The following is a 19332-nucleotide window of genomic DNA, read 5'->3' as shown; positions in this document are numbered from 1 at the left end:
ACCCTGGTTTCCGTCACGGTGTTCCGTTGTGCCAGTAGCGGGTTAGCCATGCTGGCCACATGACCCGGAAAGCTGCCTGTGGACAAATGCCGGCTCCCTCGGCCTGAAAGCGAGATGAGCGCTGCAACCCCATAGTCACCTTTGAATGGACTTAACCATCCAGCGGTCCTTTACCTTTCCCCCTTTACCATGCGGTTTTGCCTTTGGCCCACTGTTTCCCCCAGAAAACCCGATATTTAGAGCTAAAATGGAGCAAACATCAAACCAGAGAAAACTCAGTTGTTTGCTCCAGTTCCGCGGTAAACAGCAAGTTTTCCCAAGGGAAAGTGGCAAGGCAGGCGGAAGTCTGGGTGAGCCCTAAGGTTTACTCAAACCCACCTGGATCAACAGGCATTCGGCCTGCTGATTTTCATAAGTCTACTCTGAGTAAAACATAGTTGGATGCGACCCACCGCTTCCCATTGCCTGCTGCTATTTGCCCTGTTTGAGCCAGCACCTGTGTCGTGTACCTCTGTTATGTTACCAAATTGAGCAGGTACCTATTTGTGGGGCGGCAACAGCAATTCACCTCAGGAAAACGGCACTGAGAGCATAAGGGTTAGCCCCTCTTCCCTTGAGCTATGGTCCCAGCCCCAGCCCCCCAGTCCTTCCTGCTGTTTTATAAAAGGAAGCTGAAGAGACAGGATCTCCATTTTCATCTAATTTGCCTTTCTGTGTGCCCTGATGGTGGCTATTTTTAAACCATGACATGCCCCTGTTCTCCTCAGAAATGTAAAGATCCTCTGTTCGGGTTTTGTGGCAGGGAAGAAAGAAAAGTGTTTCCTGAGCATTGTGGGGGTGGAGGAGAAGGCATTCCGCTTATGGAAGAAGCTTGATTTCCCTTCCTTATTCTTAGTTGTTTCGGAGTAAGAAGAAGAAAAAAAAGAATGTGTAATTACTCTACTGCTTGCTTAGTTTTTTTATGTGCATCTTTGAAGAAATTGCTCAGTCTGTGGCATTAGCCCTGCTGCTTTTGTGGAAGAACCAGTTTCTCAATAGAAGCCTTTTATTGCCAAATGCAAATCGCTAAGCCTGGCAATATAATCTCCCTGCCCAATGAAGTAAACACATACAAGAGGAAGTCTGTTGGTGGGTCAGCAGCTTCCTGCTGCCCCTGAAGATTTTCCAATAATTTGTGTGGTATGGGGCCTTTGGGGCCACCATGAGCCACACCCGAAACCTGTAGAAGTCCTGATAATTTTTATTTTTATTTATTTAAGTCATTTGTATGTCATGGGGGGGGGCAAGGTCATGAAAGAAAAAAAAATACATCAACAAATTAAAATAACGAAGATAATGATTGAAAGAATGGGCTTAACTGTGGCTGGAACATACATTCCATGTTTATTCTGTCAATAAATAATAAATTACAATGGTTGCAGCATTGTGCACACTAGCAACATTCGTTAATGCTATTACGGGTTTGTGGGTGCCAGGTTTCTAATGCCTATAATCCTAACAAGTGGATCGCCTAGCAGGGTGGACCATTAAGAGAACAAAGGAAAAAGGGGGCTCTGTGCCAGATGACAAATGGGTGGCACCCCTTCTCTCTCTCAGATAGTTTGAGGGCAGAGTTTGCTGTTTTGTGAGCAAGAAGCTTGGGGGAGGACCTGTGGTCCAGAGCAGTGTTCAAAACTCATTGTTCTAGGCGCATTTTGCGACAAGGAATTACATTAGCGCGAGCAGTTTCTGAGCTCTGGGCGCCTAAGATTTCAGATTAAAACTGCAGAGTGGAAGGAAAGGAGGGCCTTTTTCTGCCTTCCCATGTCCAGCTGAAGACTGGAGAAGAGACCCACTTAAGAATATTAGGGGGGTGGGCAGGGGAAGGACTGGACCATGTGAAAAACAAACATAATACAGTGGTACCTCGGATTACATACGCTTCAGGTTACAGACGCTTCAGGTTACAGACTCCGCTAACCCAGAAATAGTACCTCGGGTTAAGAACTTTGCTTCAGCATGAGAACAGAAATCGTGCAGCGGGAGCCCCCATTAGCTAAAGTGGTGCTTCAGGTTAAGAACAGTTTCAGGTTAAGAACGGACCTCCGGAACGAATTAAGTTCTTAACCCGAGGTACCACTGTATTTTGGCTGCAGTTCATTCATTTTCAGCTTCGTTTTATTGTTATAAACAAAAGTGTGCCTAGACATTCTGTTGTTGCACCCATAACTTAGGTTTAAAGTGCTGTTTCGCTCCTAGTTTTCACATCTCGGTTTCTAACACTGACCCAGAGGCAGGAGTTGTGGCTGTACGTGGGCTGGCAGTCAGGTATCGGATCAAGTAAACAGGAATTAAAGCCTGGGGCAGGAGATGCAGTAATGGGCACGCTGGAGGTAAAAGAGCAGGCTGGACAGGTGAAGGGTAGGGCAGGTGCAAGATAAATTCTGTGTTGCGATTTCTTGGAACAAGTTGCTCAGACTTGAAAGGAAGGGGTGGCAAGGTGTTAGAAGAAATTGCATGCTTGAAGCTAAAAACAGTAAAGCAGGGAGAGATTTGTTGAGGTTTATAACAGCAGACATTTCTCCTATGTTCACAGCATCGCACTTTATTAAAATGCCAGGTCTTTTAATGTCAAAATCCATCAGAACTTATTAAAGATGATCAGCCTTTGCAAACTGCTCAATACCTGTGCGTTCCTTTGGTAGTTTCAGGTAAAACTTCACAAAGCATATATGAAGCTTTATGGCAACCTGATTCATCAACCCACCGTAATCCTGAATCTTTCTGCTTCTGACAGCTGCTAGTCCCTAGTTATGCTCTCATGTTTGTCAAGGATAAACTAGGTTTGGAGCTACCTGGCCTTTCCTGTTGGATTGGATTGGGATCCTGGTGGGGTTGTTGGATGAGATGGGGTATCCCTTTCCTATCCTGTCTTCCCTAAGATCACGGGTAGCCAATGTGGTGATTTTCATGTGTTCTTGGGACAGAACTCCCATCAACACCAGATAACGGAAACTGTAGTCTACCAAAATCTAGAGGGCATCGACCCCTGCTTTGTCATGTTCCTCACAAGCCGGTTTTCTTCTGTCATATGCTATGCTGCTACATCTGTGCACAAAAGTGTTTTGTGTGTGTGTGATGAAAATTGTCCCAAGAAATTTTCAGAGTTGCTTGCAATTGTTGTGTTCGTCTTTATCAGGAAAGGAAAGCCTGCATATGTATTTGAGCAGGATCCTTTGTCTGGTGAGGTTTCATTTTAGTTGTGCAGACATCAGCTTCATTTTTTCCACTGAGACAGATTCACAGAGGGCGCTAAACGTCCTCATGGTTTTCAAGCGCAGTCCTGCAGGCAGCTTTGTTCTCTTGACAAATCAGAGCAGGATTAAACCAGGTGGTTGCTGCGTTTTTTTCTTCTTCCCTCCATTATTTGCCATTAGCAGTTCTGTGCATGGGAAATTCCTTTGTTCAAAGCCTCAGTCTGATTAATCAGGCAGGTTTCTTAATAAAATCAGTAATGTTTGATTTAAGGGCAGCAATTATTCTGTGAAACAAAATATCGCTGAGTAGTACATAACAGATGGGAAAAATAAACAAGCATGTTTGCACATTGAGCACACTCATAATTTGCTTATATATATATTGAAGGAAATACTTGCTTTATTTCTCAAAACACGGTTTTATCATCTGGACATGACAGGATCAATTCAGACATGCACATATACCACATATGTTTTGGATTACAGCTCTGGCTGCAACCCTAACTCAATTTACCTTGGAGTAAGCTCCACTGAATTCAATCGGACTTCTGAGTAGACATGGTTAGGTTGGAGCTGTTAATTTTTTATCCCTTCCTTTCCTTGGTTATCTGATGATGGGCATATGAGCTGACTCAGTTGGAAATCTGTTAAAGAGCGATTGCATTTCTGCGGAATTTGATAAAGGTTGCATCGATCTTAATGAATATGCACATGGAATCAGCCCATTGCAATATAAGGCATTGTCAATTGTATATTGCATTGTCAATGCAATGGCAAAGCGGGGATCAAGCCAACCTTACTTGATGGTTGAACTGAGAATCAAAGGGTGTCATGGGGGCAAGGAAGGGGCCCGCTCTGAATCGTGCTAGATATTGATAACCCCCTCCTCCACAAATTTGTCTAATCCTGCTTTAAAGCCATCCAGGTTCATGGCCATCCATAGTTTGACTACGCTGCCTGAATAAGTACTTTCTTTTCTCTATCCTGAATATTCCAACATTCAGTTTCATTGGATATCTATGAGTTCTAATGTCATGAGACAGAGAGAGAGAGAAACTGTTCTCTAGCCACTAGGGAATCAAGCATGTAGACAGAATGTGAGGGAAACACAGGGCTTTCTTACTATAGACGGAATGCATTCAGAACATTTTGTCTGATGCTTTGTACTTGGCAAAATGTCATGTCCATAAAAATAAAAGTACAAGGGAATATGGGAACCAGCCAAAAGAATAACGAGAACATAGGTGACCTAGTCATTCAAATCTCTGCTCAGCTTTGCACAAGTAACGCTCACAGTTCCCTAGTATGTAAAATGTGGATATTTCAGTACAATCCTGTACCTGTCTACCCAGAAGTAAGTCCCACTGACTTTAAGGGGACTCAAATTCATGTGTGACTATAGAATTGCAGCCTTAATGACCTGCCATACAGCTTTCTTTTGAGAAAAACCTATAGCACGTTTTTTCTAATTGCAGTTACTGTAGCAATAATAGGTAAACACAAACAGATTCAGGGCTGTCATACTGAGAGCTTAGTTTGGCATATTCAAGTCTTTGGGCAAATGAAAATTCTCTGTTTTATTTGTGATTTGTTTTAACCTAGTTTTTAGGGAAAATATAAAATGATTTGTTTGTATTTTTGCTGGGTTTACATAAAGCACATGGAGATCTTTTTACTGAATTGAGGATTATAATATTTTTATTATAAATAAAAACATATGTCATGACCTCACCTGGAGTACTGTGTCCAGTTCTGGGCACCACAGTTCAAGAAGGACACTGACAAACTGGAACGTGTCCAGAGGAGGGCAACCAAAATGGTCAAAGGCCTGGAAACGATGCCCTATGAGGAACGGCTAAGGGAGCTGGGCATCTTTAGCCTGGAGAAGAGGAGGTTAAGGGGTGATATGATAGCCATGTTCAAATATATAAAAGGATGTCACATAGAGGAGGGAGAAAGGTTGTTTTCTGCTGCTCCAGAGAAGCAGACACGGAGCAATGGATCCAAACTACAAGAAAGAAGATTCCACCTAAACATTAGGAAGAACTTCCTGACAGTAAGAGCTGTTCGACAGTGGAATTTGCTGTCAAGGAGTGTGGTGGAGTCTCCTTCTTTGGAGGTCTTTAAGCAGAGGCTTGAACCATATGTCAGGAGTGCTCTGATGGTGTTTCCTGCTTGGCAGGGGGTTGGACTCGATGACCCTTGTGGTCTCTTCCAACTCTATGATTCTATGATATATTTGTGCTGACTGCAAGCCCTGGTGGGAGCAGCTGTACTGGAGTTCCCATTTTGGGCAGGGAACAATCAAGAGGTTCCTAGTTGTTCCTTTGCATCCATGTCTCTACCTACCCCACACCTGAAGTCACATATCAATGACATCAGCTGTAGGGCAGGTGAGCAGTTTGGGGAAAATGGCCTCATAGGCCAAATTGGGGCCTGTGCCAATCCTAACTTGGTCCATAGGCTCGAGGGTCCCTGCTTGTGTTTTAAGGAATGAAAGCTTTACTAATTATTATAAACTGAAGCAGTGTGAATTATAATTTCTGACCTTGGGTCAGGGGGCATGACTTGGATGGTCTCTGGGCAGCATATGCCCCAGGCACTTCCAAAAGAGACACTAATGTCTCTTCACACTCCATGAACAATATGCGTTGCTCCTGGTGGGTGTCAGGTTGCCCACACTCACTTCCACAAAACAGCATGCTCAACACAAGACCTTGGGGGACTGTCATCTTGGTCTTGGTCCTTAGCTTCACATTCACCTATACCCTTTTGCAGGGCTATTTTTCTAGAAAAAGAGGTGCTCTCGACAAACTTCTCCCTTGTTCTCTTAGAAAGGCAATGGCACTCACCTGAGAGGTGCAGGAGCTGAGCTCCAGCTGGGGAAAAAACACCCTGCCCTTTTGGATTTGGAAGTCAGTGCAACTAATTCTGCACCCACAAAAATGCTGTTTATGGATAGGAAAACGCAAGGGAAGGAAGCATTACTTGCATGTGCATAAAAGCGGTGCCTTGTTAGTGCAGCGGTTCTCAAACTTTGTTCTCTGGGCCAAACTTTTGGAATATTATTTATTTATGTATGTATTTAATTTAGATACCGCCCTAAACCCCGGGGGTCTCAGGGCGGTTCACAGAAGAAAATCAAGATATAAAACCACAAAATACATAATAAAGATAAAAACAACAACCCAACATCCCCCCCCCCACAAAAAAACACATTTTAAAAGGGCATAGGATGTAAATCAGGTCATTATTTATTTATTTATTGAATTTATATACAGTCATACCTCGGGTTAAAGTAGCTTCGGGTTGAGCGTTTCAAGGTTGCGCTCCACGGTGACCCGGAATTAACGGAACGTTACTTCCAGGTTTCACCGCTCGCACATGCGCAGACGCTCAAAATGACGTCACACGCATTTTCAGACGCGACAAATCGTGGCACACGCAGACCCGGGTTGCGTTTGCTTCAGGATGCGAACAGGGCTCCGGAATGGATCCCGTTCGCATCCAAAGTTACCACTGTAATAAAAATCTGCTTGTGCCACACCAATTTTTAAATTATTATTATTGTTAAGAAATACATTGGAAAACAGAAACAAGACTTCCGGGTCAGTGCCAACAACGAATGGCGGAGTTCCTCCGATCGGAGGAACGGGCTCTGTGGAAATTGGGTCTTCCCGCCGCGGTGAAGGCGGGGGCCCGCTAGAAATCCCAGGCGGAGAAGCCTGGGAACGTGGGGTTCGGCAGAGTACCAAGAGCGCCTCCCCTACTCACGAGGAAAACCCTTTTCGGGGCTCCGGAGTGAAGTGGGGTGAGCAGCGCGGTGCTGCGAACCGATCACTATTTCCATGGAGGGAAGCCGCACAGCCATCGCCGGAGAGCGCTGACTTTTTCCTGATGACATTTGGACTCTAAATCAAGTACCCATGAGTAAAAACGGAGAATTGGATCAAGAAATTTGCAAAATTTATGAATTAGGCACAAGCGGGAAGGTTTAAACAGGAAGTCCGCCTTCCGCTTTTTGTATATAGACTGAAGCAAAGACCTTGCAACCTAATAGCTTGGAAAACTGCTTTAAAGTTGGAAATTTCCTGCATCCACAACCAATAAAACCCCCTTGGAAGCAGGAGAAAAGGGGGGGGGGAATTTGACTGTTTAATCCTGCAGGAGGAGAGTAAAGGAATTTAAGTTTCCATCGTCCCAAACCTGGGGACGGGGTGTCGGGACAGAAATTGTTTGAGACGCCCATTGATTGAAAGTGGAGTGCTTTGACAGATAGTTAAAAAAAAAGAAGAGAAACAAATTAACTTCAACGCTACCTTCTGCATTTCTGTATTTTAAAGATACAAAGTATTTGAAAATCGAAAGGATTTGAAATCGAAAGTAATCTCCTTTGTTGGATACATTTTAAAAATGGATACAAATAGAAATTGTGTCCCCTAGAGGGAGCCTGTCAGTTTGTTGTTGCAGCTTACTTGGACTCTACAGCTGCCAGATTTGGATCGTGGGACCGGCTGTTTGACCTTGAACAGAAATGTGTTGGAAGGAAGGTTTGGTGTCTGCCCTTGGCATGACAAATGCCTTGCTGGAGCAGCTGCATGAGAAAATGAACTTGATGCATGAAAAATTGGACTTGATGAGTGCTGTGGCCAGTGAATATGATTTAACAGGGAATAAGGATAAAGAAGTTATACAGCGACCAATTCAAGAATCTGGTTTGACAAGGCAAGTCGAAGGGCAGATGAAGAAGGAAGAGGCAGTGATTACTCCTCAAACAACACAAATGGAGAGATCCAAAGTCCTGCAGGAACAAAAGCCACTGCGTTGGAAGATGGAACTTGGAGAGTGCTGGGAAGTGTTTGAAGTCAAGGAAGCTCTTAACTCTAGTGGGACTATGAAACAGGTGAACAACTATCTTTTGGATAAATACTTTTTGGATTACAAAGATGATGACGGGGAGTGGGACTGGGGGGAAGGGGCCAGTCTGACGAAGGAAAATGGAAAATTATTACCGGATGGAACCCTCCGGAGACCCACTCCCCAAGAAACCAACAATAGACAAAGAAGTGTGCAAGCACAAACAAGGACAAGAAAATGTGCAGAGGGGGCCAAGAAGAGACTTAAGGGCCTCGGACATAAGAACACCAGATTGATGGACTGGATGTAATGGACAGAAAGGACTGACATGACCCGAAACCAGGAAGAAGGGACGTTGGATAAAAAATAGAGATATCAAGGGAAATTCTTTTGTTAATTTTGGAATTAGTGTAACATTAATGAAATATCAGGGAATATGCTGGAAAGGAACTAAATTGGCTATAGCAGAAATGATTTAAGGAGATATGAATGAATATGATGTAAACTTTGAAATTTTAAGATTTTTAAGATAAGATGGTTAAAGAGATTAAGGTAAATTGAATAACAGATTATATTAAAAGATGGAAAGGTTATGTTGAATTAATAAATAAGATAGATTGTGAAGATTAATCATTTAAATTAAAATTGAGAAACATGGGAAGAATTTGCTGGAATAACGAATTAAACTAGAATACAAAAAGGGAGGTGTGAGGAGGTTCAAGAAATAAGCAAATGAAAAGTTGTAATCTGAGATTTGTATTTTTCTTTTTTCTTTTTTGGTTTTTTCTTTTTGTTTTATTTTTTGCTGTATTTTTTCTGTTTTTCTTGTTTTTGTTTATGTATTGATGAAATTTTGAATAAATATCATTTTTTTTTAAAAAAAAAGGAAAACAGAAACAAATCCTGGCATTTTCCTGGGACTGTCTACAATCGTCACCTGATGCTCTTGCTCTCGTTTTGAAAAGATACTATCCATATTCGGCGTGAGGCCAGACATGTTTACAATGCACTGACATGTTTAAACGTTTCTTTGATTGTCCTTAAATCTTCCTGCCACACTTGCCATCCCCTCCTGCCACATCAGGGCGATCTGCCACCCTTGGAGAACCACTGAGTTAAGTGTCAAACGGCCAGCGGATCTGACAGCGAGCCAGGCACCGCCATTCAGCCCGGACTACCTCGCAGGGTTGTTTTGAAGGCAGGAGCGCCACCAGTGCAGGGACTACCGCTGCTGCTGCTGATAGTATTTCGGGACGGGCACTGAGAACCGTTTTCCGTGCTGGCTCCGAGTAAATCACCCGAGGCTGGAGGCTGCAAGCGCTGGGAGGAGAGCAGGGCGGTTTTGGTCCCGCTCCAGCGCTGACTAACCCGGGTCTCCCTCGCTCTCTCTTTCCCTTTCAACCACGTTGCAAAGACCTGTTCGCAACTCCTCCCCGCCGGCCTCGGCTCCTCCTCCTCCCGCCTCCTCCTCTAGCCTGGCACGGGAAGGCGAGGGGTTGTCGAACGAGCGAGAAAGGGAAGAGGAGGAGGCCGAAGTGCCTCGGGGGCCCGAAAAGAGCGGCGCCTCGGAAGGGAGGAAGGAAACCTCGCGGTTGCGCGGAGAGCAAGGGCGAGCGGCGGCGCCACGGCCCTTGGCGAAGGAGAAGCAGCGCGCCGTCCTCTCCGCTAGCGCAGCCGCGAGAACTTTTCGTCGGTGGGGGGGAAGGAAGGCGAGAAGCTCGTCTCCCCCCACAGAGCAGGCGGAGTCCGCCCTCGGGTGAGTGAGTCAGGAGGAGAAGCGCCGCAGCAAAGGGTTGGCGCTGCCCGCTGCCTGCGCGCAAACTAGCAAGCGAGCGAGCAGAACTTCCGCGCGTAAAAAGTTTGCGCGTAAAAGCTCTGCGCGCGCGCTGCTCCAAATGGCCTCTTTCCCCCCAGAGGGAGCGGGAAGGAGGGGGACATTCTTGAGGAAGGCGGGGTGGCGAGGAGAGAAATCTCCTTTCCCAAGTTTGAGTCGGGTTGGGTGGGCGGCGAAGGAGTGGCGAAGGTTTCTCCTCTGCTTTGGCGGGGCCGGAATCTGGAAAGCGCGCGTTTGTTTCCTTCCTTCCTCCACAGTGGATAGGAACCTGCGCGCGGCTTCCCCGGAGCTGCTCCTGTTTCCTCTGGTTGGAGGGCTTTTCCTGTTTACTCCACGCGCGGCGACCCCATGGGAACCCTAGAGTCTCGCAAGGTTGGAAGGGACCCCCCACCCCCAGGGTCATCTAGTCTAACCCCCTGCAATGCAGGAATCTCAACCAAAAGCATCCACGAGAGATCCTGTGTTTAGAAACTTCCTTGCACCACCCTGACCTGACCCCAAACAACACATGCTGACCCACAGTTTGTCTGCCCCCAAGGTTAGCCCAAGAGGTAATCTCCTCTGGCAGTAGCAGGGGAGAGAATGCGTGGGTTTTGGTGAGAGTTGTGCTAAAACACCCCTTTGTCCTCTATTATTTCAGTATTTTCCACCAATGTGAATAAAAGCGGGGGAAGCCTGAAGAAACATTTCTGTCCGATTAAAAGCACAAAGAATTGGATCTTGCCATTTTTTGGAGGGATACCCTCTGCACTTAAAGTTATCTTGTATAACCTGAGGAAGAGGAAACCTTTTAAGAACAGGTTTGGGGACCTGTGTTATTGTTGTTTTTCTGTTTTTTTCTCATAAAAAATATTAATTACGTTTTACATGGGATGTTTTGGATGCCTTAAGTAGCTCCATTGGTTGCTGAGTGGAAATCTTGAGCTGACTTGAGCAGTTAAAATACCATCGCTTTGGTTTTTCCATCCTGCTTGTTTGTAGGCACAAGTGAATCTTTACAAAATGGACAAATACGATGACCTGGGTCTGGAGGCGAGTAAATTCATAGAAGATCTCAATATGTATGAAGCCTCCAAAGATGGGCTCTTTCGAGTAGACAAAGCAGTTGGGAACAACCCAGAATTTGAAGAAACGAGGAGGGTTTTTGCTACCAAAATGGCCAAAATTCACCTTCAGAAACAGCGAGAACAAGAGGAATTGGTGAACTCAGCCTCGGGGGCTCCAAATGGCGGGGCTGGTTTTGGCCTTCAGCATCTGCTCCCAGGCCATCCTGTGGCTAGAAGCACTGCAGGAACAAATAAACTGCATTCAGGAGAAAATATAGCAAAGCCCCCTCTGGCTACACCGTCAACCGTGTGTGCAGGCCATCAACTTGCCTTCCCAAACCACCCCCAAGCACATGCTGATGGAGAGCGAACAAAGTTATACCAGGATGACAAGAGGTCCAGCGATGATTACGGATACAGTGAAAGTCTCCAGGGTTCTGACGTTTCTGGAGGACATAGTTATCAGAGAGCAGGTCAGCTGAACCCATGTAATCCTAAGACATCTTTTTGCTCTCTTTCTCATGAGGAGCCCAATAACAGTGATAACCGGGCAAGCCTTCAAAGTTGGGGAAGAGATGCTGGCAAGTTTTCTAGCCTGAAATCCAGCATGGGCCCCCATTTATGGTCCAGTGTTAATCATGACGAGTTGTTGCAGAGAAGTCCTACGAAACCTCAGGCAGATCTCCATTCATACCAGCAGCCACGGAACTCCTACAGGTCTTCAGAAAGCGGGTATGGAAGTCAGGAAAGCAGTGGCGAAGGCCCGGGGCTTAGCCAAAGCTATGAGCTGAATCCAGGTTGCCCGAGATCATCGTCTTTCTCTAAGGCCTGTACCCCGTTAGCCTCTTCCACTGGGTTTGGTGATGAGTTGTCCGCAGAATATTCGCAGCAGAGGTCTCCGTCATTCTCTGGACGCCCTTCCAATCGGTCTGATGATTTTAACCCAAACTGTGGCATGGAATTGTGGGCTTCTGGTACTCCAAACAAAAGCAATGGTAATATTCAGTCGAAACATAGTGACAGTACTCAGCCTTCAGCTTCCGGCCTCCTTCCTGCTCCCCTACCTCCAAGTGTAGATTATCAACAAACTAACACTCATCCGAAACCGACAGGTCATTTTGTAGTCCACGGTCAAAATCACAGGCTCAATTGTGCTGGGTCTGGCATGAGTCCCGAGCAGAATTCCATCTGCTCAACATCTCATGGGCCAATGATTTCTGATGTTCGGAAATCTCCTTTTAAAGAGGGCACCGCCACTCTGCGGCATGACTCTGGTCACCACGAAACCACCGCTTCTGCAAAAATAAAGCTACCCTGCCAGACACTCCTTCCTCAGCAGGAACAGGGTCCATCCACAGCTGAATTAAAATTAGAAGCTCTTACCCAGCGCCTGGAGCAGGAGATGGATGTTTGTCCAAAGGCTGACTACTTTGGTAGGTATATGCGTTCTTACACTTAACAGCGCATTGGATTTTTATTTATATGTTCATTGATAAATGCTACAGTATTTTGCACCTGCAGGCATATTTCTTGCGTTGTTCTTTTCAGTGTCAGTAATCATGGGGAGCAGCTAATACTTTTCAAATTATGTTTACCGAAAGCTACAATTTTAATATAAAAACTTCAGTAGAAAATGATAAGCTAGGGAAAAAGGGAATGGGAAGCGTATTTTAGAAGCAAGTTGATATACCAATTTTAATGTTTCAGTGGCTGCAGTTAATTTGTGCTGTGTGTCGGATTATAGCTATTATTATTTTAATCACTGGCTTTAAAATAATCTGATGGGGAAATTGATTAAATAGTGTTTCGTTCTCGCCCTGAAAAGGCCGACTAGGTTCACCCAAAGCAGTTGCTGGTTTGGGTGACAACCTGGAAAAATGCTGTGTGAAAGAAACTGGCCAGTTGTAAGTGGCCTTTAGTTCCATGGAAGTGAATTAAGGATCATGGCACCAAGGCCACATAATATTGTATCTTGTACAATACTGTATTGCTTTTAAGCTGTATTCTGTTTAGGCAACCAAGCTCATCACCCGGTGAACCCAAAAGTACTAGGATTTAAGAAGAATTGTTGGGAAATTGTCCCTCGTCGGCAACTAACTTGTGGGCTGCTCTGAACGGTTGATGGGGTGAGGAGTCAAGTCTCATCCCTGCCACTCTGTTACCAAGGAAGGCGGCTACCTCTCAGTCGCCCCACTCCTCTCTGGAAGAGGTGGGGTGATATAGAACAATAGTAATGAGTCAGCATGTAAACTTAGAATGCTCCCCAGAGAGGGCGCCCTTTTGAACGAACCCCAGACTTTGTGTATGGGGCAGCCAGCTGGGCCAAAAAGGATTCTGTGGGGCACTTTCACGATGCATGTCCCTTGCCTTGTTCTTCTGCAGCCTCTCACATGCAAGAGGACTTGCTCCCTTGCCAGTAAATCAGCTGAGTGTGCCCAGTTAGATTCAGTGCGCAGGCTGTCACTTGTTGAACCACAGGTTAAAGAAGTACGTAATTGGACCGTTGTCTCGTCTTACTTAGTCATACTTCTTGGTTTTCTACTAGCAGGTGCTCAGCATATTTGGTGTTTTCTCATTAGGGTGCGTTCTTGAGGAGGCTTTAAATCTGTTATCATGGTATGCTCATTATGCAATTCTGACAGTAGTAGCTTATGTGTTTTTCCATTTACTTCTTTGCCAGGTGGGGCACTGACCTTTAGAGAAGCTGAACAGCAGGCCTGTAGCTTAATGAGTAGAGGTTGCCCATATGATTGCAAGCGGTAGATCTGCTGCTGGCTTTATTGAAAACGGGAGATAATTTTGCCACTAATTACACATGCCTCTTTTACTTTTCCAGTGATAGATCGTAGGGCTAGGTGTCCTAAATGTAACAGCATCAGTACAGTGAATCCATCGCTCTTCTATCCTACTTGATTCTTATATTTAAAACGCTTCAAAGAGCATGCAGATAAAAGAACGTCACATTGCTACTTACGTTTTTTTCTAGCCTTACGGTTGCTGTCACTTAACAGGGATATGGTAGGCCAGGGCAGTGGCATAGCGAGGGCTGCCAGTACCCGGGGACCATGCGAAGGGGTGGGTGGGAGGGTGCACATTCAACTGCCTAATGGTGTTCGTGTCACCCAGGAGATTGCAGCTGCAGAGGTAAGAAAAGAAGAGTTATTCTATTATCTGCAGAGGTCTTTGACTGCTTTGCATGGAGAAGCCGTTTTCAGTGGAGCCCAGCAATGGAAGCGTACAGCTGTGTTGAGGCTGTGTTGAAATTTTGTGCCCCTAACAATTTTTGCACCCTGTGCCCTCCACACTACTGGGCCAGGGTAGCCAACATGTTGTCCTCCAGATGTTGGACCACAGGCCCTATCAGGCCCAGCTACCATGGCCAGTGGTCACAGATGATGGGAGATGGTTTCTGAAAGCATGTAATTCCTGCCCTATAATTGCCAGGAAGTTTCAAGAAATCATTTTCTTGAGAACATAAGGATGGCCTCCTTGGGTCGCCCCAAGGTTTGTCATCCTCGCCAGCATTCTGTGGCAAGCTGGATGTGTCTAGCAGTTCACAAGTGGACCATGAGAGTAGAAGTCTTTCCCTGTGGTCTCCAGCTTGTAGACCTGTGTTGTTAACGCCACATGATAGATGGAGAGGCCAATCAGTGAGCTTGAGATTTAAATTTAGGATTTCCCTGCTCATAGGTTAAAGTTCATAACCACTATGCTACACCAGCTTTCTTTTGGTGATGGACTTAAAAAAATTTTTGTTAGTATTAAGGCAAAATAGTTCTTATCTCAGGAAGATGCTAAATTGTAATTAGGAGGTTTGTGGGGATGCACAATTTAGCTCATGTCTAGGTAAAATTGAAACTAGGGCATACCAGATTAGGCAAGAACTGTGATTTAATATTCTTAGTTATTTCCTAGAACTTTCTGTCTTAACCTGAAAGCCTAAATTCACAGAGGACAGCCACATTAATAGTAGGCTAGGCCCCAATTCACACAGTTGCTTTTGGATTTTACTTTTTCATGCAGTTGCTCATCTGTGCTGAGGTTTGGTTGTTTTTTGGAGGGACAGCAAGCTGAAAAATTGTCCTGAGCGCAAGATGCAGTTGTTTCAGACAGTCTTCTTTCTAATTATGGGCATGATGCAATCTGTGCAGAATAAGATTCACCTGGCATCAAGAAGTGGTCATGTGAGCTGTATTTTGGATTTTGCTTTTCTGAGGAATGAGGCTACACGTTGTGTGGAAACCAGTCAGGCTGAATGACAGTGTATAAATGTGCTCTGGAGAAATAGACGTGTACCAATATAGCGCGTCTAAACTTGGGGAGTGAGTTTTGGCTTTTGCCCTTCACTAAATAGCATCGCGAGCGGTATACTTTGATCTCCCTGAAAGCATGTAATGAAACACAATAGTAATTTTGGCAACAGAAGGTCTAGACAGTGGGTGTGTAAGATTATTTTAATTAATGTACTTGTGGGAAAGAGGAAAGCTGAGGCTACTTCAAGTCCCCTTGGAATCCAATAATAGACCCTCACCACCTCAGGAAAAGCCTGAGAAGGATGTAGGGGGCAGCGTCACTGACGAAAAATTAGAGAATGTATACAGTTGACTCCAGGCCTCTTCCAACATAAGGCTTTGCTCTATAGGACTATTTTCAGAACGATTCTGCAAAAGGAAAGAGCATGGGAAACATTCTTTTGGAATTGAAATCCTCTTTGTGTTTGTTTTCTTCCGGAGCTGCAAAGAATGCAATATCTTGATCGCACTCTCTCTTTTTTCTTCCCTGGTGCGGGGTGGGGAATCCACATACATTTAGTTTCTGGAAGAATATTTTCTGTGGCTAGGTTCCAGACATGAATGGCAGGACTCTTTGCATCCGCAGAAGTCTTTTGATCCAGAGAAGGAATGCCAGTGGCGGAGTAGTCGATGTCCACTCACTTTCCCCACCCCTGTGCCCCCTAAAAATGTGCTCCTGAGAGTTGGAGCAGCCTCAAAGGCAGTGCTGGAGGCTGCAGGTGGGAGTGGCAAAAATGGCCTTTCTGCTCTGCCACACTTGTGCTTTTCTGAGCAGAACTCCACTAAGGGGATGCTACTGCTGGGGGCGGGGTCTGGATCCAACCCAATGTGTACTTTTCTGGTCTAGTTATTCTAAAGGCACGCCCATGAAGAAAATGTAATGTAGGAATTGCTTCCTGATGACATATATTTGCATGGAATACATTGGGAAATTCGTCGCTGTAGAATATTGTACGCCCACCCCTTTAATCTCCTGATATTTAAGTGTAAGTAGTGGAATTGGTTTTGAACACGATAGGAGCATTGAGTTATCCAGAGCTTTGGCGTATGTTGCACATGAGGGAATTTTCAGAGCAAGCCTACTCTACCCATTCTACAAGTGCAAAAAGTGTGTTCAGCAATTGCATCCTAGTTTGTGAAAATCAGGAAATGGAAACATGAGTGGTTTGAAAGTCGTAGCTGAAAGGATTTTTTATTATTATTATTATTATTATTATTATTATTATTATTATTATTATTAACAATAACAATTTATTTACAGTGGCAGAGGAAGGGGGCGCGGGGGTGTGGTCCGCCCTGGGTGTCAACACTGGGGTGTGTGTGACAAAATGACAAAAATGTGAGTTTAAAAAAATAATTTAAAAAATTGGGATCATGAAACTTTTTAGTTCAATCAACACGCGTAACTAAACGTGGCTGGCACTGGGCGCCACACCATGGGGGCTGGCACTTGCCGCGGGGCCTGCAGCAGGCCTGAGCCACGCATCTCTCCTGGGAGTGACGTGGTGGCTTGGGCGCCTGCAGGCTCCGTGCTGCCTGAAACGGCAGTGTTGGGCTTGCGTCTGCCCACCGCCTCTCCCTCAGCCTCCCTACATCTGAGGGGGAGAGCAGAGAGGCTCCACGCTGCGTGCCCTGCCCGCATGGGCAGCTCGCTCCGCCAACGGTGGCGGGATGCCAACACTGGAACCGGGCACTTGAGCAGCTAGCTACACCGCTGATTATACCCCGCCCATCTGGCTTGGTCTCCCTGTACGCTTAACTTGGTTGCAGATAAGCTGCATTTGCCAACACAGTTCTAGTGACATCACTGCATGGCAGGTGGGCTCTATTCCATCATTTGTAGCCCTGGCCTAGCTAGATATTAGATTTGAAGATGTATGTTGGCATATATATACCGTATTTTTCGCTCTATAACACGCACCAGACCATAACACGCATGTAGTTTTTAGAGGAGGAAAAGAAGAAAAAAATATTCTAAACGAAATAGTGGCTACAGTGGTGCCTCGCAAGACGAAATTAATTCGTTCTGCGAGTCTCTTCGTCTCACGGTTTTTTCGTCTTGCGAAGCACGGCTATTAACGGTACTTAGCGGCTTTACGAAAAAGGAAACAAACTCGCAAGAACTCGCAAGACGTTTTCGTCTTGCGAAGCAAGCCCATAGGGAAAATCGTCTTGCAAAGCGACTCAAAAAACGGAAAACTCTTTCGTCTTACGAGTTTTTCGTCTTGCGAGGTACCACTGTATATGATTTTTGTGGTTCATGCTGTGGCCACAGACATGTGATCTGACAGTGAGTTTGGAGTAGCCCAATGCAAAAATCCTGAGGATCCATGTGGATCCATGCTTTGTAACCACGGAGGAGGGAAGGAAGGGGAACCATGGATCCTCTGCTCACGACTGCAGCAGATCTCCCCCGCCACCCGCAGGCATTCGCTCCATAACACGCACAGACATTTCCCCTTACTTTCTAGGAGGAAAAAAGTGAGTGTTATGGTGCAAAAAATACGGTATTCGCTGACTCCAGATTCCTTTAGGATGGCAAGTAGGTGACTTGTTCCCAGTTTGATTTTCTCCTTAATAGATACCATGACTTAGGGTTGCCATATGTCTGGAATTTGCTGGACATAGCAGGGATCAGGTCATCGGAAACTGTGTCCGGGCGAAAATAGCTGAAATGTCCGGGAAAATCCAGACATATGGCAATCCATGTCAGTAGTGCAGATTCTGGCGAATTTCCTTAAAACTAGCTCAGAAACTTCATTTGGGCAAAACTTTGAAAAGCTCAACAACTTTTGGATTTTCCCCTTTTGAAATACGGCAGCCCTACCACAACTGCCTTTTTCTTTGTGCTACAGCTGAGCTTTAAGAGCTACTGCACCTATAAACAGCTCCTTGTGGTGTAGAGCAGTGCTTCTTTTATTACTGTGAGATGTGTAACTCTTTGTTTTGGTTGCTTTTCTGACAATATCATGCCAGGCAGGGAAAGCCTTTCAGAACTGATATTATCAAAGCCTTGGTGCCTGAAGGGTTCTGCTCTGCTTCGCTGCCCAACCTTTCAATTGAAAGTGCAAAAACACTGTAATAGCAGAAATTGTATTATGGTCTTGACTAGCAACAACTCATGATTTAACTTGGGAAGGACTATGATGGAAAGGGAGAGGGTATGATTAGACTTGGGCTTGTCGCATCTAACTCTAGCCCTCCACTAAGATCTTCTTTTTTCAAAGAGGGCCAAATTTGATGAAGTGAACATGCTTGAGGGCGGACCAAAGTTGCTGAGCTTTTTAAAGGATTTTTACCCCAGGACATATACTGCCATGGGAGCCGAATTAAATCAACCAGCGGGCCGGATTAGGCCCCCCAAACAGACTTTGGACATGCCTGGTTTACACAGAATGGTACAGCATGAGGTTTGTAGAGTATGCTTTTACTTTTGGCTTAAATCTGAGAGCATATAATATGCATTTCTGCATTTTGTGTACATACAATAAAGTAGAAACCAACAATTTGGTTCACTTTAACTCGTTGATGACCTGTGGAACCTCCAGATGTGTTTGGACTCCCAGTCAGCATAATAACCAACGGTCAAGAATGATGCGAGTTGAAGCCCAATAGGGAAAAATCTTACATTAGCAAGAGTTTAATGAGGAGGCTACCACGATAGTCAGACACACCCAAGCAGACATTTCAACCTTGTTAGTAACTCAGAATGACTAGAGTTCGCTTAATTTATTATTACTTTTTAAATGATGAGAGACAGTTCTGTTTGCAAGTTTTCTTGAGCGCTTCAGAAAGCCAGGAAGCTGAAATAAAGTTGTTGATTTTGTTAGCATTGTGGCTGGGACTGTTGGCATTTTGAATCATTTCAGAGGATTGAGTTTCCATTACTGACAGCTCCTAAGCTTCTGACGCGTGGGCCTCATGAGGTGGGGTTTTTCCCCGGTGACAACATTTCTTGTGATTTATGATGAAGAAACCAAGTCTGATAAGAGCCGAGGCGTATTTTCACAAGGCATGTTTTCAGTCCTGCTCTGCTCCAAAGATTCCTTGTTCAGAAGCTAAGATGC

At 45.1% G+C, this 19332-nt stretch overlaps 2 protein-coding genes across 2 annotated transcripts in view; one reads left to right on the top strand and one right to left on the bottom strand.

Annotated features, from left to right (window-relative positions):
- Nucleotides 1-19332, bottom strand: part of LOC128424059 (uncharacterized) — a 155340-nt gene that overhangs the window by 101837 nt on the left and 34171 nt on the right. The gene's annotated exons all lie outside the window — the stretch shown is intronic.
- LIMD1 (LIM domain containing 1) overlaps nt 9533-19332 on the top strand; it is a 44722-nt gene continuing 34922 nt past the window's right edge. Inside the window, exons 1-2 of the mRNA XM_053409831.1 lie at nt 9533-9849; nt 10568-12406. Coding sequence (XP_053265806.1) covers nt 10930-12406 — 1477 coding nt within the window. The 5' untranslated portion in view covers nt 9533-9849; nt 10568-10929. The remainder of the gene's footprint in view (nt 9850-10567; nt 12407-19332) is intronic.

This window comes from Podarcis raffonei, chromosome 12 (assembly GCF_027172205.1).
Source record: "Podarcis raffonei isolate rPodRaf1 chromosome 12, rPodRaf1.pri, whole genome shotgun sequence".
NCBI classification, from domain to species: Eukaryota; Metazoa; Chordata; class Lepidosauria; order Squamata; family Lacertidae; genus Podarcis; species Podarcis raffonei.
The sequence above is the reverse complement of the archived record's forward strand: the minus strand, read 5'-3'. Positions and strand labels throughout refer to the sequence as shown.